Consider the following 25,284-nt stretch of genomic DNA (forward strand, 5'->3'; position numbering starts at 1 on the left):
ACCTTTCTAGTATCACCGGCCATATTACTAAAAAAATAATTCCAGCATTCTTTTCTCTCCTTACTGGACCGAGGCTCCGAGTGAGTTCTATCACAGAGTGACAGAATAGATGCATCCAGATATGCCCAGTGTGATACAGAAGGAATCCCAGAATGAGATGGGCAGTGCATAAGAAATAAATCCAACTGCATACAAACTCTTTCGTTTGATCTTAATGATAGCCATTGTGTCGGCACCTTACACGATTATTTCCGCTTCCTGCTCTGGCTCAGGCTCACCTGGCTGCAACACAACTTCTTTAAAGAGCTTGAAGGGGTCTTGGAGATGGTGCAAAGCAACAGCAACAGAGGAATAGAAGAGGAGAGTAAGAGATAGAGGAGGAGGAGGGGGAGGAGGAGTAGGAGGGGAGCTGGACAAGATGAAAGAAACAGCTGTATACAAATGACAGGCTTCCAAACCCCCTCCCCCCACCACCACCAGTCTCCCCCAACCCGCGGTGATGTTGCCCTGTGCGGTCATCGAACAGCTTCAAAGAGCCAGGCAGACAAGGCGAGCGGGCCGAATCCTCAAAGCGACAGCCTCCCTCTCCTCCTCCAGTAACAGCGCGGCCTCCGACACACAAGCACAATCTGCCTCGTCCACGCCGCACACCCTCCTCACCCGCTGCCACATGGAGAGAGTCGGGGGAAGAAATAGAGGAGGAGGAGAGGGAATGAAGTGACTTTATCAAAGCCATATATTCAGTGGAAGTGACAAGCTCTGTTGTGAGGGGAGACCAACAAGTGTGTTCCATGTCTCTGTTTTCTGCTTTTATTTTGTATGTCTTATGAACATAAAACACCCTAAACACACTGTGTCACGTCTGTAACGTCGGGTTGTGTTTATATAACCGACCTACAGACAAGAGATGCTAACTCGATGCACATGAATATTCTTTTTGTATTCATGTAAATGTATACATAATTATTGGTTATGCAGTGAAAGAAAATTTAGCAAAAAGTAGCTTTAATTTGCATAAAGATGCTCAAAGACTTGTTTGTTGTAATCTTAAAGCCATTTTTAAATTATTTTCTAAACACCTTCATCTATCTTAGAGACACATACATTATGCTCACCATCACGGTGCTTTACTTTACTCAAAGGACTGAAGTTTTTACTCATTGATTTTCATACTGCACAGACTTCATGGGTGAAAATGCTGAATACTTGAAAGTGTTTGTCATTTGTTACTTTGGGGAAGTTTTATTGCAGTGAAATGGAGAATAAAGGTTTTCCTCTTCACACAATGGACATTTCAGCTTTGTTTTTCAATTGTTCGGCTCGTGCACTGCTGACAGAACATGTGCACTCCATTTGAATCAGTTCGGCTACGCAGGCCGCGTACTGCCTCGCACTTTGAGCGCAGAGACACAGGCCAAGGATATTCTCTCCTGTTCCATGTGCGTATAACTGCACTGCTTGTTTATTGGGCTTCGAGCGCTGCCACTGATCTGTGTCAAAGCAGGATTTTTAGGATGTAAATTCAGGTGCATGTGATCAGCCGCCGTCAGCTCCTATGAACCTTCCAAAAATTCTACTATGACCTTAAATACATTTTTTGTCTCAGAGCCCATGAACGGAACATTGAATTTAACTATAATAACGACAAACCTGCATAATATGCGGTAGAAAAGATAGCAAATACTCCATTCTAACTATGATTACCTGCGGTTGAATAGAATGTGGCAGTTTCAGTCCAGACCTTTCAAACACACTCGAATGAACTCAGTACTGCTGTGTAGTAAGAAAGAGCCGGCATTGGTGTTTGTGTGACAGACAAGGAAAGAGACTGATGAGGAACAAATGCCAATTTTGCTGTGAAACAGACCCAACCTGAAGCCCCCCCCCCCCCCCCCACCCCTGCCTTCCCCTCCACTGTTCCTAACTGCCTTGATCAGGAATGACAGTCCTTGGGTGCAGACCAGGTTTTTTTTTAGCACACACACACACATGATGGAGGTGGACATACCTTTACAAAAAAACACTGAAAGGTAATTCACTTTTTTGGTATTTTTTTCATTTATTTCAGGACATCGGATCAAGATCCCATCCTCTTTTGTTTTTTTCTTCTTTTTTTTCACCATGCCACCTGGACCTCTTCAGTCAGGATGATGGAGGAGGAGGAGAAGACATTTTGATTTAAGGATGTCATCATTGTGAAAAGAAGCTGGATGAGCTCATGCCACCTTCAAACAAATACGCACATACTGTACACATGCATGCACACACATGTGACCACCAACCCCTCACTCACTCAGTCCCACCCTTCATTGGTCTGGGCTGGTAAAGAAATAAATAAGGAAAAAAAGCCGGGTGTGTGAGAATCTCATTACCGCAACACAAAGCAGAATCTCCTCTGAGGATTGGTGTGTGTGTGTGTGTGTGTGTGTGTGTGTGTGTGTGTGTGTGTATGAGAGAGACAGAGAGAGAGAGAGAGAGAGAGAGAGAGAGAGAGAGAGAGAGAGAGAGAATGAGTGCTACGCATAAGTGAAATAGAGCAAAAGTGTGCATGTGTGGGCATGGCTATCTCAGAGTATATATATGTGTGTGTGTGTGTGTGTGTGTGTGTGTGTGTGTGTGTGTGTGTGTGTGTGTGTGTGTGTGTTAGGCAAGCTCAATCAGCAGCAGGCTGATGGGGAGGGAGACTGAGGCAGCTGGGGCCTCTTGCCCAGGCCTTCAATTTCCCTCCCAGTCCAGCCACTGGAGTGTGTAATTACTATGGGGCCGGCCTGGGGGCTGGCATGGAAGTGCAAAGGCACACACACACACACACACACACACACACACACACACACACACACACACACACTCACACACACACACACACACAAACACACAGACTATCCCGCAGTATCCACCCTACCGCAACCACTACCACCCCCCAAGTCACACACCTCCCACTAATAGCCCCCACACACCCATGATCTGCACGCACACACACACACACACACACACACACACACACACACACACACACGCACACACACACACACACACACACCCACACACACACACAGTTAAGAAACATGTCAGCCTCCCTCCCCTGGCCTGTAGTTCATCCGGATGCCCTGTGTTGCCCTGGGGTGGCTGAGCATCTATGATCCGCGACAGAGCACACTATGAAATCCCTCTCAGCTCTCACTTCACAGCCGCTCTGGAAAGTATCCACTCCTCCACCGTGACACAAAGTACAGATTTCATATTAATCGACACGATATTTCTTCCTGTGATTTGCTGCCAAATCGCTTGTTTGCTGTGGCATCGAAGTGCGTATTTTGTTGGGGGTTTTAATATTAAAAAGTCCAGTCATCTTGAAATTGTAAAGACAAGCTGTGTCTTGCCTGGCATCATCCTGTGGTCTTGTCTCCAGGCCGGGGGAAACACGTGTGAATTCAGGTGTTGATGCACTTTGCAGGGCTCCACCTGATACGGCGTCTCTAAGTCACTTCTCCGCACTCCAAATATGGTCACTTCCTTTCATCAGTTAAAAAAAAGCTAAGATGGCAATGGTGAAATCGACAAACTCGAGGCATCATAACGTCAGTGCACAAACCAATGGGTGATGTCACGATGACTCCGCCCACTTCCTCTATACAATCTATGATAATATCTCAGTAAAACAAACATGAACACTTATGACAATCTGATCAACATGAATTTACAGAAATCATAGATTATGTTGTGTATATATTTGACTTTCAAAACAACAATCCTGTGAAATACACACTTTTTGAGTGTCCTAGCTCAACAGGTGTCATTCTCTCCAGCACACAGATCTGAGCTTCTTCAGTCACTTGATTTTTTTTTTAAGTGACAGATTCGGATCCCTCAGTTTCCCTAAACTTTACTGTGAAAACGTTTTCACAAATGTCACGGACACTTTCTTCTTTGCAGGTTTTAGTTGAATGTTCCCGTATGATGTCAGCTGTCTAAACATGGACAAACCAGATATGGGCCAGGTCATTTTGGCCACCTAGGATCTCTCTGAAAACGAATATCCTTGCACAAGTTTACCATCCTCTTGGGGCTTCATTCCCAAACAACATTCTGAGAAGCCCGTACCCGGCGCCACCGACTCTGTTACCGGCTTTACACCACCATTCTTCACTTACCGCTACTGAGGGAATCCTGTTAGTTTCATTTCTGCCACAGAGCTTAGATATTAAAATATGCTTAAATTCAGTGGGAAAGTATGAAATCAATAACACAAACACACGTTAATTATAAACGTATGAATAAAAACAAAAACATAAACATACATTGATTGTAACTTTTACAAGACAGGGTTGGGTTGCACAACTCAGCTTTTTTTTTTACAGAAACTTAATGTATTGTAATATTGTCAAATAATGAAACATAAAGGGTAAATTGTTGCGGAACCTCTCCAAAACAGAGGCAGCTTCAGTGCGAAGTAGTGGCAGCTGCCTCAAACAGTATAAACTGCCGCAAAAAGTAGTGGCAACTTGCTGTGGCAACTCGTAGTGGCAACTCGAAAGTGCCTGTGGCATCTGAGAGATGCCACAGGAAATGCCTGTATGAGGTGCCACGATTTGAGCTTGCTTCCAACTGGTGGATTGGATGACATGATCTTGATATGTATAGCACATAATGAGGCTTCAGCACATGGGGATCATTCTATCTACACAAACCTGACATGTGAGAATTTAGACCAAGACAAATGTGGACCAAAGCAGGCCTAATCAGACCAAGTCAGCCTAATCGGACCTAAGCAGGAATAATCAAACCTGAGCAGGCCTAATCAGACATATGCAGACACAGGCAGACCTAAATAGACCAAAGCAGACCTAAGCAAACCTAAGCAGGCCAAAGCAGACCCGAATAGGCCTAAGCAGGCGTATGAAGACTTAAACAGACACTCGTACAGACGCAGAAAGTATCAAGTGGCCTTTAGAGGGTGAAACCGTGTGTGTAGGTTTCTATCAATTTCCCTGACTGTGTCTCTGGCATCTTACACCTGGTGCTGTTGACATTATTTGGTTATATATTTGTATTCACTATATGTGTAACTATATAAAAAATGAATTCCACCCTATTTCCTATCCCATCATGGATGACATTTGGCATTCCCGTGTGTGACGACTGCATAGATTTGTATTTTTGGGTCCAGCTCATAACCCACAAAGATAAATAAACAACTGTAAAACACATTGAGCCGTATTCCTTAGTGCACATGCGGTGTATGTTCTGAGCAATAAGTGTAATTACCACATAGTTTATTGACCAAAACTCTTATCATGCTCTTAACAACTTATATCAATGAATTCATCATTTGAGAAAAGACATCATAAGTGATCAGAATCTGTCAGACATATATATTCCAGTAATATCTCTGATGTGTTAGATACTGTGACAAGGCACAAATGGTTGATCTTACTGAAGTGCAGAGGGGTCTTTTATATATATATATATATATATATATATATATATATATATATATATATATATATATATATATATATATATATATATATATATAAGATGTATTTGTAGAAGTTACAAAACAATACTTAATATACTTAATGTACAATAGACCTCACAAATAAGGAGTGAAATGATAATATCCGACAGCCAAATGGTGAGGATAAGCATTACACATTATTTATGTATATATAAAGTTGTGCTGCATGCTGCTAATATGTGCTACTGATAAGGCTAGTTAAAACAGGGCACTGGTGCGCTGTTGGGGCAAATCAATCAATGGTGGCGATATCTAGTTGGGTAGACCTGCGTGCTCTAAGAAGACAGGATGACCACATGATGTCTTCAATGATTTGATTTTCCCTCTGCAAACCATGCTTCTATAATGTCAACTGGTGTTGATATATGATACATTTTAACGGTGCAATATCAGTCTGACTCGCTCAGATTGCACATCAAGAAAGGCAGTTCAATCTGCACAATTATGTGATTATTTCTTATCCAAATTAATCTAGATGCAACATAAAGACATCGAAAAAAAAGTTCCTGTCATCAGAATACCATGCTGAAAGCTTGTGCAGCCTCGACTCTATGAGTTGTTTCTCTGGCTACGCGTGTGAAGCTACAGTTTCTAAATCTGTGGGTGGGAGAGTGCACTTGTTTCAGCACACTCAAAACAACAGGCAGACTTGAGAGAACCTCCTTGATATAAGCACTTTTTAATGGGACACACACTTACAAAGTGTGCCTGACAGTATCTCACAGAGACACTGTGTGGTTGTTGTTTTTACAATGCTCTTACCTCTGTGTGTGTGTGTGTGTGTGTGTGTGTGTGTGTGTGTGTGTGTGTGTGTGTGTGTGTGTGTGTGTGTGTGTGTGTGCGCGCATGTGTGTATGTAAGTTGTCGCCCTTGTCCTGCTCGACGCAGCGGGAACACACACACACACACTCATCGGTGGGCCCTGGGACAGGCAGACAATTAAACAGGTCAGCATGGGGTAACCTCTGCCAGCCTGCGGGGGGCGGTAGACAAGCAGCTGGAGGTAGCAGGACAGGCGAGAACAGCAACACCTCCAACGGACATGCTCTCTGTTTCACAGACACACACACACACACACACACACACACGTACACACACACACACACACACACACACACACACACACACACACACACACACACATACATGGATCCACCCAGCAGGAGAGAAAGATGATAAAGAAGTTAGAGAGTGGAGGATAAGGACCACTTCTGGACACTGACCTCAACTCTGAACCTCTGAAATTACACAAAGAGAGTATTTCACACCTTAAATGCTCAAATTAACCAAGAAAGTTAAGAGATGTTTACTCTTACATAATCATAACTTCATAGTGACAGAATCATAATGGCCCCTGTTGAAGGGTCTCAGTGAGGGAACTGACACTCTATAGGCACATTCACATTTAAACCAATGTTTGAGTAATGCAATATATCAGAACATAAAACATATATTTCATATCCCTCGTTACACTGTTCTTTACTCTCTGCAACGTTCTGACTCCTCTGGCTGAATGTTAAATATTTTACATCATTCCCTTTATGCTTTGCTCCACTGAGGGTGTGTTTTCTTCTGCAGAGATGCTACAAGAATTAAGAAAACAGGTGCCTCACAGTGTCTGAACAAACTTCATTCGTGGCTCCTCTATGATAGAAGCAGATTAAAGCCTTTTTCTGTTTGCAAGGTAACTGATTGCCAAGGCAATGCTATTCTTGTTTGCTATTGCAGCCCAGGCGGAATTACCTCGATTTTGTACAAAATAGTCAATTAAATTAACTGTGAAAGGCTATTTATTTTAACCCGGGGATAGTTTTTTCTTCTCTTTTTCTCTTCTCTTATAGATGTTGTACGAAAAAAAGGCAGCAGGAGAGGAGGAATTGGCAGGAGAACAAAGAGGGAGGATTTAGTGGATGCTTCAGAGCTAGAGTCCTACTGCCACCAGGTGGACAGCAGCGAACACTGCGGTCATGTCCCAATAAATGTGTGACAACAACCAGTGGAGGAGACAGCAACCAATGTGTTTAACACAACTGAAAACCTATCTCTAAGTTCATTGTGCTCTTTTCCATCGGAGCCATGATTACGTCATCTGATTTTCGCTTTGGTTGTGTTCACCTTCAAGTTCCAGGAGTTCAAGTTCTGGCACCATTGTAGGACTCCATTTCCACCATGGTATCTACATTAAAAATGTCATCTGGATATGTATCGGATGTAAATGTATGTACACTATAGGGTAGGGAAGTGATTTGTGGCGATTAAAAGTAAGACAGAGCAGCAACCCCAAAATTACTGTTTCTTTATTCAAATCTGGCAAGGGCAACAGACAAATACACCTTTTGTTGTATAATAGTAGCTTGAAGAGGATTTCAGATCTGTTGGATAAAAGGTCCAAGACTGGAGTGACCAGAGTCAATATTCAGTATTTCCATATTATGTTTTATACTTCTACTCACTTTTACTCTTTTACAGTTTGAAGTCAGATATTTCACTGCACTTCAAGCTATAAATACTTTAATGCTAAAACTTTAATGCTTGAACCAAAGCCAAGTTGTGAATGGAGGACTTTTAGTTATATTTCTACACTGTGGTATTGATACTATTACTTACATAAAAGATCTGAGTACTTCTTCCTACACTGAAATTATAGATGAAGGAAATTAAACTTCTGTGTACTGCCATTGGACCCCAAAAGACGTTTTTTTTTCCTATATACGAAACTTACATTGTTTAAATCAGTAACATTTTAGTTTTATAGACAAATCAGTTATTTCGCCATAATTAAGTGACATTTATGTGAGCGAGCCGAGACTGAGAGGCTGGGAGGCGGGGTTAAGCTAAACGCTAGTGCGCTGGATGCAGAAGAACCAGAATATTTTATAGTCTGCAGTGGAACCATTGGGCTTCATGCTCCACTGAGCAACTTTCAGAGGAATTAATGGGGTCCGCCATCACCACTGTACATGAGGTAGGAGGTAGACACAGGTGCTTTATGGGGTCGACTATTTGCTTTGCTGTGGAAGGAGCTGAGGTGGATAACCTTTAAACTTATTGAACAGATTCTTTTCATAGAATGCGGCTAAACTGTACAGACGTTATTAAGCCTGGCTGAGATCTGATCGTCCACTTCGGTAGGGGTTTGTCCAATCTAATTGTGCTTCTTATACAATTATACCTTACAATCGATTGATTGGATAGATATACTAATTAATTGGTTCATTGAACGCTTGTTAATGTGTTTTTCTGATCTAAACAATCTTTGGTTTTATTAGTTTAAAGTTTAACGCTCCAAAAGCAGCATTACAGGCCAGTATGGGTTTGGTTTGATCAAATTTGACGAACAGTTCTGGCAACAATCAGCAAACAACCCCACAAATGTGATCACTGTTTGATACAAATGTTGTTGAATTCAATTGTGATTTTTTGATGTGACACCACTAGTGAGAAGAGTGCAGAAGAAAACACACACAGAAGTTCATCCTGTCAAAGGACCAAAATGATTACCATTGGCAGAAGATCTGGGGTTCATGCCTGAACCCTTCTCACATTGTAAAGAGACTGATGGAGACAAAGGGTATTCAGGGCCTTGAAGCGTCCGAAACCACATTATACCCAACACAAAACATTTCAAAAGGTTTAATTTACAAAACATAAATGTCTTAAAATGTCGTTTATCCAGATAAGATATCCACACAGACGTCACATGCTAATACAAGATGTAAACGGGGTATCAAATAATATACAAAACAACGCTGTTTGTTAACTCAACACAAGGGAGATTTATCTTATAACAGATGCATCCAAACACCAACTGACATCCAAATGAAAGCAAATAGAGAAAAAACATAATGCAGCAGTAGAAACATAAGGGATTGCACACACGCATGCGCACACTGCTGTCTAGTTAAATGAGGCATGCTGTGATATACTGCTGTGAAACGTGTATGACAGTAAGACAGAGAGAATCATTGTGACTGTGAGATAGAGCAAATGATGTGTTGGAGGGAAGTAAACAATGCCAGTTCCTGTGATAGACTGCGGAACACTTTCCGTCTCATTGACTTTGAATAATTTTTCACATCAAATGAAAAGTAATTACATCACAACAATTCATGGTGAATAGTTTCCTGTGTGTATATGTGTACAGCAAGATGAGTATTTAAATTGGTCAGTGGATTCATTGAGCATCTTCAGACACAGATAGTAGACTTATATAACTATTTCTGAATTGTTTCATGAGGTGCAGACAAATATACTAAATATCCACAAATGTGTATACATTTTGAGCAAATAGTCTGACCTAATTTTTGTCTTAAAATCATATGGCAGATTTGGCTAAAGATGCTGAAACAAGATCTTTTTGTTTATAATTTTACTTACCTGCAGACTCAATTCTAAACAGATATTTTGTATGTTTAGGCCTATATTTCATGACTAAAGCTGCACTAATCAATTTTCAGCAGCACATTCTGTGACTTCATTTTATAATATGTACTTATACCTTATCATTTACTTCTAGCACTGTATAAATAGTGTTATAAGCACTAATACATACTCCTACTGCTTTATAACAATAGTCATCAACACAATATAATTAGTTTTTAAACGTTTTAAAAGGTTTTTTATTTCCCTGTGAGAAATAAAAGTGATGAGAAAACTCTCAAATGTCTTTGAGTGTTTATTGAACAGACATTTAAAATAATTCCTCCTTCGCGTGTGTCTTCTGATGGAGCCAGAGGCCAAGACCAGGCACTGTTATTCCTGCCTTTTGTTAAAAGGGATTAGTTTGGGAACTCCCAAAACCATCCAGTTTAGTCCTCAGCAAAATACAGACACAAGATACATAACGCAGACATGAGATAACACAGACATAAGATATAGTGGTTTGGTTTGCATGTACGCAATGTCGGCGTTTAGCAATACAGGGCCATCTGCACGTGAATGTACAATAATGATACATTTTCACAACATAAAGATCAAATATCATGAAAATAGAAATCCCTGATCATCAACTGTTATTTCTTTTGCAGGGATCATAGTTTATCAATATGGATTATATTGTAATATGTGCATTATTATTATATACATTAATGCTATACAATGTGATAAACAAAAGAGCAAAAGCAGACCAGTGTAGCACCCACTGACCGTCACACATCAAACAGTGTCCCCACAAGGAAAAGGCTTGAAGCTGAAACACATTGTCCACCACAGATCCCCAGTTTGTACATTGACAGGCCGTTCATCAGACATCCCAGCTCACCGCAAACAAGTGCATCCTGTAAAAGAGAGGAGACACATGAAGTACTGTAATGATAGCAGGGCATGGGTTGGACGTTATTACCTAGCGAGTACACATTTCAATATGCACCAGTATGTAGACATGCAACAAGCTTACCTACATGAGAGTCACACATGGGTGTTCGATATATGTCGTTTTGCAACAGGACGAGGAATACAGAGCTTGGAAAGCTTCGTTTTTTAATACCATCAAAGGCCACGGTCTAACAGCGAAAGAGGAAATTGACCTACTTGTAAAATAGCAGAGCACCAAATCCGTGGAACATGTGAAACGCATCGGCGCAGTACATGTTAAAAACCCTGAACAGGGGCTCAATATGGTGTGGAAGAGATTGGATGAATGCTATGGGGCACCCAATTGAGAACTCTCTATTGAAGAGGGGGGATTGCTTCTGCGAGATCTCTAATAAGGACCTCCACAAGCTCTGACAGCGAGGTGATCATTGATCATACTTCTCAGGTCCTGAAGGCAGATGGGAGCTGTCACATAGCTTCATCTTAGGTAAAGCTAAGCTAGCCCCAAGACCAGAGTTCACCATCCCGCCTCTGGAACTATGTGCTGAAGCGCTGGCTGTGAGTGGAGAAGAGCTAATCCTTTCCGAGCTGGATATTCAGTCCAATAACTTCAGCTTTTTCCCAGATAGCAAAGTATGCTTCTATGTGGCTCACAGGCAGTGCTTGAAGTGGAAAGAATAAGTGCCAATACTCCCATTATTCACATGTTGTGGGTATCACTGTGTTGATTGTTAATGTTTGTCTAATGCATGCACCACCCGCCAAGACAAATTCCTAGTATGTATAACATACGTGTCAAATAAATGGTTCTGATTTTGATCAGCCGTTTCTCTACAGATTGAATCAGAATCAGAATCAGAAACGTTGTATTGCCACATAAGTTATTACTGGCGGAAGGTGCATCATAAAACACAACAACAACAACAACAGCAGCAGCAGCAACAACTAGGAACATTTAACTGTACAAGTGAAAGTATAAAATTTGGATAAAAAACAAGTAAGTAAATAAGTAAAGATGCAGTAAATAAGTAGCAATGCAAGTAAAAAAAATAAAGGGGTAACGATCAATAATGATAATAATAAGAGTAAAAGTAAAGTGAAGTGCACAGAATGAGGTAATGAATGTTGAAGTGACAGGTGATGAGTAAAGTGGCGAGTAACTTTAAATGTGCGGTGTGGACAGATGTGCAGGGGAGAGAAGGGAGAGAAAGGAGAGAAGGGAAGGACCTAGGGGAGACAGAGTCAGTCAGTGGGGGACCCGGGATCTGTTAATGAGCCCGACTGCTGCCGGGAAAAAACTGTTTGTGTGGCAGGAGGTCTCCTGCTAGAGGGAAGGGACTCGAAAGGTCTATGTCCACGGTGAGAGGGGTCGGCCGCAATCTTCCCTGCCCGCTTCAAAGTCCTGGAAGCAAACAAGTCCTGGAGGGACGGCAGATAGCAGCCAATCACCCTCTCAGCAGAGCGGATGATGCGCTGCAGCCTGGCCTTGTCCTTGGCAGTGGCTGCAGCGTGCCAGACAGTGTTGGAGGAGCAGAGGATGGACTCAATGATGGCAGTGTAGAAGTGCACCATCATTGTCTTTGGCAGGTTAAATTTCTTCAGCTGCGTCAGGAAGAACATCCTCTGCTGGGCCTTCTTTGTGATGGAGCTGATGTTCAGCTCCCTCTTGAGGTCCAGGGTGATGATGCATCCCAGGAAGCGGAAGGACTCCACAGCGTCAACGGGGGAGTTATGCAGGGTGAGAGGGGAGGGTGGGTCTGCGCTCTTCCTGTAATCCACAACCATCTCCACTGTTTTCAGAGCGTTGAGCTCCAGGTTGTTGTGGCTGCACCAAGTCACCAGGTGGTCAGTCTCCCACCTGTAGGCGGACTCATCCCCGCTGGAGATCAGTCCAATGAGGGTGTTGTTGTCCACGAACTTCAGGAGCTTGACGGACTGGTGACTGGAGGTGCAGCTGTTGGTGTACAGCGAGAAGAGCAGAGGGTAAAGAACGCAGCCTTGGGATCAACCGGTGCTGGTGGTCATAGAGCCAGAGACGTGTTTCCCCAGCTTCACATGCTGCTTCCTGTCAGGCAGGAAGTCTGTGATCCACCTGCAGGTGGAGTCTGGAACGTGCAGCTGGGAGAGCTTGTCCTGCAGCAGGGACGGGATGATGGTATTAAAAGTAGAGCTGAAGTCCACAAACAGGATCCTGGCGTAGGTTCCTGGGGAGTCCACTTGCTAGAGGATGAAGTGAAGGGCCATGTTAACTGACGGTCCAGCAGAGGGTCGGTGATGTCCTTGAGGTGGGACAGGACCAGGCGCTCAAAAGACTTCATGACCACAGAAGTCAGGGCGACGGGCCTGTCGTCATTGAGTCCTGTGATCCTGGGTTTTTTGGGGACGGGAATGATCTTGAGGCCTTGAAGCAGGCTAGGACGTGGCATGTCTCCGGGGACGTGTTGAAAATATCAGTGAACACCGGAGACAGCTGGTCGGCACAGTGCTTCAGGGTGGAGGGGGAGACAGAGTCCGGGCCCGCTGCTTTGCGGGTGTTCTGCTTTCTGAAAAGCCTGTTGATGTCTCTCTCCTGAATAGAAAGAGTCGTCACTGGGGAGGGTGGTGGGGGGGAGGGTGGGTGCAGAGGTGTGAACCACTGATGGGCTGGGGGAGGGGGAGATAGGGGTTTCATGCATGCTGGATGATGGGCCTGTGGGGGGTGGCGTCAGGACTGCTCTATTGTCTTTCAAAGCGGCAGTAGAAGTCGTTCAGCTCGTCTGCCAGGCGGAGGTCGTTCATGGAGTGGGGGGTTTTGGGCTTGTAGTTGGTGATCTGCCTGAGACCTCTCCAGACAGAAGCAGAGTCACTTGCTGAGAGCTGATGTTGCAGTTTCTTAGAGTACAGTTGTTTAGCATCTCTCACCGCCGTGCTAAACCTGTATTTTACTCTGTGATATTCTGTTATTAAACTTGTTTTAGCTAGTCATAATCAGTTGTGATGTTATTGTTATATTATTATGATATTCGTCCTATGCATCTTCTATGTATAATACACATCAACACCAGCCGGACAGACAGACAGACAGACAGACAGACAGACAGACAGACAGACAGACAGACAGACAGACAGACAGACAGACAGACAGGGTGTGAGCAATGCACTTCAGGAGCAGAGTACCAGTCATGATGCTCGCACATATTATGTAACTGGAAAAGCAGATTCAGATTTTTTACAATGAATAAAAGATCCAAGGAGATATTCGTTCTGGGGTCCTCTAGCAGGACAATTTGAAGATTTGACTGGCACCAATACTCATTGGTATAAACCAATTGTCACTGGAATACGCTGCGGCTCCCTATGCCACGGTTCCACTGACGGGCACCCTTGTTTGTTCCCCTCTGGCGCACCCACAGGAAGTGTCGCTGTTCAAGTGTTAGAAGAAAGTATGGGTGACACGCTAAAATAACGTAACTGTCCTTTTATTTCAAAAGTGGCAAGGAATGCATGTAGTCCTTGGAGGGCGGAAGCAACTGAATCAGGTTAAAAAGTAACCACCCGTCAGGGTCGCTCTAGAAATGCAAACGCACCCGCAATGGTTGTTCAAAGGACCATTAGCATACAGTTTGAGCAGAAGCGGAGCAAATGTAGCCCCAAAGAAGGGCTATTTGAGTCTGAGGCCAGGGTTTGGAGAGAAAACATTACTTTAGTCATGCTTTAAAAAAAAAACACACCTTCTTGAATAATGATGGACAAAGGTCTCCTGATATTGCAAGGGCAGGAAAGACTGGCAGTCTGTGAGATGTGCCATTGCGTAAGAAGAAGTCGCAGAGGGAAATGTAGAACTGCCGGTTCTGCCTACTGTTAAAAGCAACAAATAAAGCAACAACTAAAGCAACGAAAATGTGTAAATAAACACAGAGATCCATACATTTACACATAAAAACAAGCGTACTCTTCAAATAAGGTGTGTTCAGTTAAGAAAATGCTAGCGACTTTGTTTTTTATATACCGTAACACTATAGCATAAGGTAAGTCTAAGATTAAAACGCCAACTGTTCCATTCTTTAGGAGCATAGATACTCAGCCATCTCACTGGACTGAAAAGCTGCATTGGGCAAATGGGAGGAGATTTTCACCTTCTGACCTGAAATATTATGAGGTTAAAGTGGCAGTGTGGTGGAGATGTTGAAATCACCAGAAAATATTACTTAAAGATTAAAGAGATTAAAGTTATGTAACAGTTCATTTGGTACTTGGCACAGAATGATGACAACCAGGTGTGACTATTTAGCAGTCTGCTAAAACGCTGCTTAAAGACACAGGAAGTGGACCATAGATAAGGACTTGGTCAGTGTAGGATGTTCAATCTCAGCATGATATCCAAGATGGCGGAGTTCAAAAATGAAATGTTCTTGGCATGTGCGGCTGCCGTGTTGATGTAACTGTGCAGCAAGGGGTCCTTCTTCTGCACCTCAGCATCTAACTTTCTGTAAAGACAGAAGTTTATTTTGAAAGGGCACATGAAAGGACATCTATTACCATGCTGTCCCAACACATTGAAAACTAATCCAGAGGAGTATTTGGAGTGTTGATAACCGCCATGATGGCAGCATAAAGACCGCAGTGATGCTGACTGTAGGTTCGATTCCGCTATCAGCGGGCTGTCCCAATCAGAAGACTATTAACTTATGAGCCAAGCAGCCGATGGTTTAAAGCCTTTTCCTTGTCAAAACGATCTGGATCTAAAACATTCAATGTTTTAGTTGTATCAGTATTTAATAAATTAGTTTACTGTAGCATTTTTAAAAATGTTTTAATCAATTCTTTTTTTGATATAAAAGGTTAGAATATTGTTAGATGAAAGACGCTCAGTGTGCATCACCTGTAAGGTTTAAAACTATGAAAAGTCACGTGTTACTTGTATTCTTTGCCTCAATTTTAAACCTATTTCTGGGGTACCGATATAGAAGTTGGAAGGACATTTTGGTCCGGCGTGGTGATTCATTGAGGATTATACGGTAAATACATAAAGGATTGTAACAAGCTTAGAACAGAAGGTGAAGTCGTCTTTGCAAAGAGAAGTGAAGTACAAGCAAACAAGGCCCCGTTGCATGTCTCACACATACATATTATAAATTAAAACATTATTCCAACAACAGCAAAAAATGAGAGTTAAGTTATACTTTGTAATGATTTTTCTTTTTTTGCAATGTTGACTGGTTCAACATTAATGGACATGTTGTATGAATGCTACGGAGAACACTGTTCAAAGGAGACTAGTAATAGACTAGTGAGAGACTAAGAGACTAGTGGCATACGTGACCATTTACTTGTTTTTAAATCAAGAGAAGGGATGAGGGAAAGTGCAATAGATATCTAAGGGTTAGAACTTACAAAGCAATAAAAACAAGTTCAGGAATGATCAGGGTTAACGAGAAGAGGTCATTTATGTGGCAGAAATTTAATCATGTCAACAAAAAAAGTTATCGTTCAAGTTCTTTATCTTTAAATTTGAGGTTTACAGTTTTTGCTCATAAAAAAATTATGAAAAACGTTGGATGATTTAAAAGAACACACAAACAGACTACTTTATGAGTTAGAGGCAAGTAAAATACATTGTATTCTTCTCTCTGCTTCTTTCCGGTCATGGATTTGTGTCACGATAGTGAATATGTTGTTCTCCTTATATTGTGCATTACCATGAGCGGAATAAACAACAAATAAAATGCTTTCTAAAACATGACCTTGTACTTTTTTTGCAGCTTCAGTGAATAATCCGTTGTCCACAAAACTAATGCGTACTGAAATAGTTTCTTCTTCATTTAAAAAATAAATAAAATTAGATTCCGGTTTTATTTTGTCAAGTGCATCGTTTCTAATATGTGACGCATGCTGAAGCCCCGCCTGGCTATTGGCTGATTGGGTTTACGAAACCGTGTCTGTCCTCCGATTGGCTTTCAACTACACGACACAGTTCCGCAAACCCAGACTGTTTATGTTTTGGCGTTGTTGTGAAGAGCTCCTCGGACCACCACACTAGTTCACAAGCGAGGACCTACTCCACGTTCTCCACCTCGGTGCGTAACTACAGCCGCTTGTCAGCAATGTCTATCTAAAACGTGACAAACGCTTCTCGAGTCCTCAGCGGTGTCTTTTTTTATCACCACACTCTTTATCAGCGAATGGTAATGCTAACGCTAGCTTAGTTAGCTGCGGGGTCCCCCGTCTAACCGGGGACACAAGTTAACTAAACGTTAGCCGGTGGTGTTGTCGCGTGCACCCGGCCGTCGTTCCACTGGCTGCCACGCGCTGGCTCTCCTCGTTGCTTGTCTCGCGAGCTGGCAGAACAGATGTTCAAGACAGCCGAGGCTGAGATGGGCAAGAGGGGCTCGACTCCTAAAGGAGCCCGCTCAGCCCTGCTGTCTGCAGGGTTGCATAAGCGGAGGCCGGTGTGGTAGATAACGTCTCTGGACACGGTCCAGTCACCGCGGGGGAACTTGTTATCCCCGAGCTGCGTAATACTACTCATGCTCCACTAAAACAGACGAGAGTTGCTTTACCAAGTGGCTCCAGGGCATCAAGACCTGCAGGCGAGGGCATCAAGACCTGCAGGCTGACCAGCCACATTAGTCCATGTGAAGTTCCTGAGGGCACGTGGCTTCACGGCCCTGAAGATATTGGTTATGTTGATGTCACCACAACCTGCATTCACCAATGATGTATTAATCATGGTGGCAGCAGATCTCCAACTCGTTCAGGGAGCTGCGGACTAGAATTCCATCAGCATGTCCAGGGTTTTAAGGTCTCCTGCTCACCATTAATCTGCCTGTTGTAAAGCACCAGTCATGACCTGGAGGCATCCTAATTGCATGTTGGAACACCTCAATGGTCACTGTATAATGCTAAGGAGGAGCAACCATTTTTACTTTGAACTCTCCTCGATATTGGGGCTCCTGACTTTGATCCTAAGGAGGACCTCAGATGCTCTATGTGAGGGTGCTTGTTTCATTCTCTTCTTGTCTGCAGTCGAGCTCAGCCTGCAGACACAGATAGAGCGATAGAGCAGATATTTCACTTTGATACTACAGAGTCCTAATGGTCTTGTTGGAGGGATTCAGTTGTGAAATGGCTTGGTGGGACATTTCAACATCATTTAAAATTTCTCTCTCAAGAATGAGGTTTTGATAGGAGTTTCTAGTACTTTGTGAACCCTCACTGATAATAAGTCATGTGAACTAAATATTAGACAGGCCACACTGAATGCATTTAAAATCCAGATCAGCATCTTAGCCTACATTTGGCATGTTAAATGACTTTTAAGAAGATCTGGTTCCACTGGTCGTTTTTGAGGATGCTGTTGATGTGTTGGATTACATAATACGGAGACATTGTCTAATGTTCTGTTCCAATAATTTGTGTGGCAGTAAAACACATTGACAAGTGCCATTACAAACTGCAGCCTCAAACACAGTATTTATTGCAGGGTTATTCTACTGGATTGTAGTACTTTGTTAATTTGATCGGCTCAGTTTTTTCTTACACATAATCTGCATGGACTATTTTAGCCCGCTATCAGCATCATTACTGTTTTTTTTGTGCATCCTTATTTATGGACTATAAACGATTATTGTGCTGAAACAATAGATTGAATAATTGGTCAAAAGAAAATGACTCTTTAAGTCATTTATCACCCCAAATTTCAAACATCCTTTGTTTCCAGCTTTTGCATTTCGCTGTTTACGACTATCATTGTAAATTCAGTTAAAACAAGGGATGTGAAGTGGGGAAATGGTGACGGAAGTTTTACACATTGTTTTAGTATTATTTACATTTTTTTAGACTCGAGAAATGCGACTAAAGCACATGGCGTTTCATGCAAATGTTTGCATGCTGCAGAGAAACACACCATTATGTTCGCCTGTACAACTTGCTGTCAAGGGTGAAGGGATTGTGTTTATTTGTTTGTCGCTGTCATGTTAAACTGTCTCTATGTACATTTTCAGGATCAAAAAGACGGAAGACGAAATGGCGTCGGACTCTCCACGCAGACCTAGTCGCTGTGCTGGAGGGGTTCTAGTGCGAGCACAAGCTGCTACGTAAGGAGTGTGTGTGTGTGTGTGTGTGTGTGTGTGTGTGTGTGTGTGTGTGTGTGTGTGTGTGTGTGTGTGTGTGTGTGTGTGTGTGTGTGTGTGTGTGTGTGTGTGACACACACACACAGTGACATGATCTTCTTGCTGTCACAGGGAGCAGTCCTACATGGAAAGTGTGGTGACCTTCCTGCAGGATGTGGTCCCCCAGGTAACTGTTCTCATATTTCTTCTCAAAGTAACTGTTGTGTTCAGATGAGACGGGTTCAGAAAGATCTCAGAAAACAAAGAAACAATTCAATATGTTTGATGACCGTTTTGCTTTTATATTCTGAAGTTTTATTGACATTCCATATGTTGATTTATAGCGGAGCATTTTCTGTCAGTACAATATTGAAAAGTACATTGGTTTTGTTTCCACCAACTGTACTAATTATTACATAGTATCTTCTTTATGATATCGGTATGGAACGGGGACACAGGTAATAGTCTCAAGGCTTGAACAGCTGTATCAAAATTATGATTGAATTGGAAATCATATGTATATTGTAAATGGTTATCTGTCTCACGCTAGTTTCACATCTCAATATGGGAAAATCTAAATTGTATTGGAAAGAATGGAAAACTAACATGTGAAAATTGGTGAATTGCTCTAAAACTGTATGGTATGCTTTGAAAATAGTTGTCAGTAATGTAGAGAAGACACAACTTATAGTAGAGGAATAAAACACAGAGAACAATACAAAAGGTGATAAAAATGAATAGAGTACTGGCATCTACTTGAAGGAACAACAGGAGCTGATTTGAAACCAGTGTCGAGGCGGCTCTGTACCTAAAGCCTCCAGACAAAAAGAAATCTGCCAATTGTCCAGCAGCTATCCTTGAATACAAATTCTCCTGCAAACATACTTTCAGCTGGCAAACTGAACACCGTTAGTTATGAGAATCAGCTTTATTGGCCATGTGTGTTTACGAGTACAAGGAATTTGACTCCGGTTTCATGTAGCTCTTTGTACTTGTATACAATAAACAAGATTAATATAAAAAAGACATTCTGCTGGTTCTGTCCACCCTCTGCTCCGTCTGTCACAGGCATACACCGGAGCTCCGCCCACTGATGAGAAGGAGAAAATCATTTGGGTTCGATTTGAGAAAGCTGACATCAACGGTAATTTGGTAACCGACACAACCTAAATGTTGTTTGTGTGTAAAAGACATCTAGCTGCAACTATATATGTAAGTGTACATGTTATGTATGTATGTATGTATGTATGTATGTATGTATGTATGTATGTATGTATGTATGTATGTATGTATGTATGTATGTATGTATGTATGTATATGAGAGAGCATATTAGTGGCAGGTCGTGTGTTTCAGACCGAGGGCTGTGAGTGCCGTATAGTCCACATCACGGGTGGACTAGTGGGGGGGGGGGGTGTCCCTGGAGTTACTGTCACAGACCGACGCACCCAATACACAGTGCATTTATACACTCCACCACACGGCACCACCACTAGCATACGGGGTTTGGGGGCCGCACTGCGCAACCGCTCCAAATGACGAGAAAAAGAGGAAAAGAAGGAGAGACCTTAAGCAACTGTGGGTTGGTACACACGCCCCGTACTGTATCTGACTTGCGTGTACGTTCGACTCCTTGGTCCGTCTTTCAAGACGGATCGGGTGGGTTGCCGACATCGCCGGAGAACCCTGATGCCCTTTATGTGGGCCGATCCCTGGTGAAGCGACGCGGTTGATGCACTCGAAGGAGAGTGCATTCCCGGCAGGGAGAGAAGGCACCACAAGCACATAATCCTCGGCCCTGGGAAGCGGCAAGGTCAGGGCACGGGCGCTCTTAACCACGCTGCCGGCGCTGGCTCGCCACCTTCGGCCCGAGCCTATCCAAGCCAACTTAGAGTCGGTCGCGGCGCACCACAGTGGAGGAAATGCGCTAGATAAAGAATGAAATGTGATTGGATAAAAAATGCTGTTAAACTTTACATTTAAATCTGTTTGGATGTCCAACTCAAAAGAAAACTTGACAACACACTGTTTTTGGTTAGTTTTCATATTACTGTTTGATTCAACACGTCGTCTAATTAACGCCATGTTTTTTTGCACAGACACTTCCCGCAATCCAGAGTTCATGGAGATGCACAGCGGCACCACGGACCCTCCTCTTTGCCTCATGGTTGGCTACACTGATGGGATGCAGATCTGGAGCGTCTCTGTAAGTCACACACCTACCGGGCCGGTACAACTGTCACCTCATCCATAAACCATAAGCTTCTGGGCCACAGGTTTTCACTACACTAATTCATTCAGATGGAGATGTGTACTGAAACACTCGGATCAAAGTACTGTCTTTGTGCAGTACTAAAGGGTTGATTGAGTCTTCAAAAGTAAGAACCAAAAACAAGAAAGCAGGATGAACAAACCCTGACCCGGAACTCTGAGTTGAGTGTTTAGTTCCAGAACAGCTGATCAGAGTGAGTCTGTTCAGTTAATCAGCTTCACCTGGCAACAGGCTCAGGATACTTTGTCAAAGCAGGGAAAACGTGTCAATGAGTTACAACAATAAAGTTGTATTCAGCATTGTCCATTCATTTCTCATCTTCCATTATTAATATGGATGATAAAGTGGTGGGCTATGCCCACATTACATTTAAAATGAGAAACCACCGCCGAGCCACTGAAGGTGAAAAATACAATGTGTGTACATACAATGATGAAATGCATGATCATAAGTTCACAATCTGATTCAGTAAGAATGTGTTTAGTGGTTTGCACTTAAAAAGGCATTGAGGTGAAAGAACAGAGGAGTTTTTAAATGTTCCACATCTATTTTAATCTTAAAAGCATTCCGTAACTATATTTGAGCTCCTTTAACACATTTCGTAACACATTTAGTTGTCACTAAAATGCTGTTAAAATTTGCAGCCTATTTAAAAAATAAACGCTTTTTTTAAGCCTTATTTTGCAGCTGCTTCACCACCAGCTCTCTCAGAATTACATTCTGGCTTGCAGCAAATCTCATTTCCTACACACTGTTTGATTGGGAAATTCAATCGTGTGGGTCTGTAAGAGGAAGGAGACGGCAGGTTAGAGTCATAACGTCACTTCCTATAGTTACTGACCAAGAGTTTGAGTTTCCTCTCGTTGTCAGGGTTAACTAACTCAGAGATTTCCCTGCTCTTGCTTTCTAGAACAGGGCACTGGGCACTAGGTTAGGAAGTGTTTTACATAGTGCTTTCATCAACACATTTTTTAAACCAGCTTCATAGCTGTTGAAGCATATTTCTTGTTTTTTTGTGTCAATCCAAACCGACAGACTAAAAGAGTTTATAAACAATTTTTGTGACTGTGTCAACAGACAGCCCTTACAATTGATTGTGTTTTTGGATGATGTCAAAATCATGTGCTTATTGGGGTCACATGTTAAACTCCAGTCAAATCATTGTCAGACCCTGGTTCTGTTGAGACATGCCTTCTGGCCAAACATGAGGCTTCTGAGTCCCTGTTTACATGAGGGGAAAACGCATATATATTCATACGGTTTGGCTTTTTATTTACACCAAAACGGAGATTTTATCACAGAAAACGATCATTTCTAAAATCTCCGGCCAAAGCAGAGATCTATGAAAACTCTGTTTTCGTGTTTGCGTGTGCACTTGGTCAAACAGAGTTTTAGGTCCTCAAACATCACCGTACACGACTAAAAATGCATCACGTCATATGTGAGCGTCCTCTGTTTACAGTTTGCTTACTGATCACGGAGCTCGGTGGCGTATTTATGCGGGTTCATGTAAACAGAAACCTTTTGGAAAACGATCATGTGTGTATGACGTTATTTTTGAAAACGGAGGGGCAGAAATATTTGTTTCTGTAAATACCTGGCTACGTGTAAATGTGGCCTGAGAAAACGGGCAGCAATGAAGAAGTGGAGCTGTTTTTTCTCTGTGTAGTGACATCCATCAGGCAGACCAAGCTGCTGACAAAACGTTGAATGCTACAGCACTGCCTCTGTCGGTTTTATTCAAGTATTGATACCTCCTGTGTTTCAGTAAATCACTCCTACTTGATGTTTCCTCAGTTAGCCAGGTCACCAGTGTTTCTGCCATGCTTAGTAGAGAGGGCTTACTTACATTTGTCTTTAATCATGCAGACAAACATAAGATGGATCAAATGTTAACGGTCAAATCATTTGAGATCCAGCTAAATAAGAGGAAATATAGGAAATAATAAAACCAATAGTTAATTAAATTTATTTGTAAAACAAATGAAAAAACTCTAACTAATATAATTGAACAATAGCAACTGAATATGTGTATGGTAGTTATATTTATTTAGTAGAGTTGAACATAAAATACACAGTTGAATCTTTCTCACTGCTTACGTTCATCACTGTTGCAGTGCAGTTGATGTCCACTAGGTGGGAGTCTTGTCCACGCTCTAGACAGTGTTTGCTTCAAACGGTAGCGCTTTCCTTCTCCTCAGGTCTGTAACGGACCATCACAACTCCTCACATCCTGCTGAAATTCGCTGCTTGCTTCTGAACGGAGGTCGGCCAGAAAACAAAAGTAGAGCATAAAGACACTGAAAGAACACAAGTCGTGGGCAGTGATTGATGTTCCACATCTCTCATTGAGGCCAAGTGCAGCCCATCAAAAAGTCGCTGTTGGACTTCAGCAGACATGGGTTCACCCAGATTTATCACAATGCACTCATTTTATTTTGATGATTTTGTCAATCTTTTTAACTTGTCTCCGAGAATAAATTTGATTTGAACAGATGTAGCAAGTGCATCAACTAAAAATATATACATGCATATTCACAAACTACTCGGCAACTGCGTTACAGTATGTCTCTCCACACAAATGTCCACATGTACATGAATAATGTGTGCATAATTCCAAACAATTATATTCAATGACTGTAGACAAAAACTACGGATCGTCGGAACAAATTGAAGTTCAATATAACGCCACAACTACAACCATAGAAACTACCATACAGTAAAAGTAATAAGAGTCTTATGTCTTCATCCTGCACTGTTGGGTCTAGTGGTCCTCCATGAACAGCTGGTGATGGTGCTGAGCAGTGCTCACCCATCTCTCTGGAGCTCTTCTCTCCGTTTCTTTCACGTGGTCCACATCACGCTTTACTTTTGCTAACGTTAAGATGGAGGTTATTGTGCTGGAACCAACATGTCCTGGCTCTGATGCCTCTCTGCAGGCCGCCTCGTCGCAGAATCAACTAGCTCCAGCGCTTTCCTGATGTAATGTCTAATTTGGACACTAGATGGAGGCCTTTTAAAGAGATATGGTGACTCTGTTTATTATGACCTTTTTGTTTACAGTTCAGATGTGCAGAAATTGAATTAAAAAAAAAAAAATCCGACGGGCACACGCTGTAAACTGCTAAACACAAGTGTTCTCCTTTCTCGTTTATCTTTGCAAGCTATATGTTGAGATCCATTTCTCTATTCACATGTATTGTGGCGACTGGGCCAAGCTGAGTGGTCGCGGCGTCTCATCCAGGAAACGTCACGACCTCGAAGTCGCTTTCGGAAAATCATTAGAAGATCGTCTGCTCTGCAACTTAACAAATGACCCCTGATGCCGCGGAGGCCTCTCTCTCCGGGTATCGCCTTTCATGTACTGGCTGTCACTGAAACACGTACACTTCACATACATCCTGTGAGATCTAAACACACCAAAGTCCTTCAACAGTCTGTTTTATAAACATCCACCGGCCGCGGATAGGAGGACAAACTCTTACTTTACCCGTGATGTGGCAACTCCGTTGGTGCTCTGATGGTGAAACAAGAGCATTTCGGCCGTTCCAGCCCCACGACGCACACACGAGGTAGAGCTGTGAGCTCCGTGAGGCCCCTCTGCCTCTCGCTTTTATTTGAACCCCAATCCCGTTTTGCACAGCTCTCCGCAGCCTTTTATCGCACGCTGTCCTCCCTCAGTGTTTTTTTTCTTTCAGTTTTTGAAAGTTTATGGGATGTTTCTGGGTCGTGTTTTTTCACAGGGTTTTAAGTAAGCACTGAAGGTGCCTCAGTCTCTGGCTCTAGAGTGGCTGTGAAGTGTTTGTGACAGTCGCTAAGCCAACACCCTCTGTAATGGCCCGGCAGAGCACGAACACGCACATGCACACGTGCGCGCACACACTTTCACACACTGGCGAGATGGGGGACTCCTGACTGGTTATATGGATGCTGACAGAGCTGTTTAGGAGATGTAGATTACTGTCTCCTCACACTGGAGAGGTGTCGTCCACCACAGCCTGATAAGAGGCAGACTGTGGTGGACGGGTTGAGATGAAATTACCTGCGTGGAAAAAAAGTGTCTGCAGCAAGTGTCAGTGGATGTGCTGAAGAC

General features: G+C 42.7%; 1 protein-coding gene across 2 annotated transcripts in view; it reads left to right on the top strand.

Moving 5' to 3' along the window:
* Positions 1-16,793: 16,793 nt before the first annotated feature.
* bcas3 (BCAS3 microtubule associated cell migration factor) overlaps positions 16,794-25,284 on the top strand; it is a 305,557-nt gene continuing 297,066 nt past the window's right edge. For both annotated transcript variants that reach the window (XM_068585216.1, XM_068585217.1), the window contains exons 1-5: positions 16,794-16,887; positions 18,814-18,906; positions 19,054-19,108; positions 19,990-20,065; positions 21,019-21,125. In XM_068585216.1, coding sequence (XP_068441317.1) covers positions 18,836-18,906; positions 19,054-19,108; positions 19,990-20,065; positions 21,019-21,125 — 309 coding nt within the window. In that variant the 5' untranslated portion in view covers positions 16,794-16,887; positions 18,814-18,835. The remainder of the gene's footprint in view (positions 16,888-18,813; positions 18,907-19,053; positions 19,109-19,989; positions 20,066-21,018; positions 21,126-25,284) is intronic.

Source organism: Clinocottus analis, unplaced genomic scaffold (genome assembly GCF_023055335.1).
Source record: "Clinocottus analis isolate CAN_PGR_092001 unplaced genomic scaffold, fCliAna1.0.p SCAF_2, whole genome shotgun sequence".
In the NCBI taxonomy this organism is placed as follows: Eukaryota; Metazoa; Chordata; class Actinopteri; order Perciformes; family Cottidae; genus Clinocottus; species Clinocottus analis.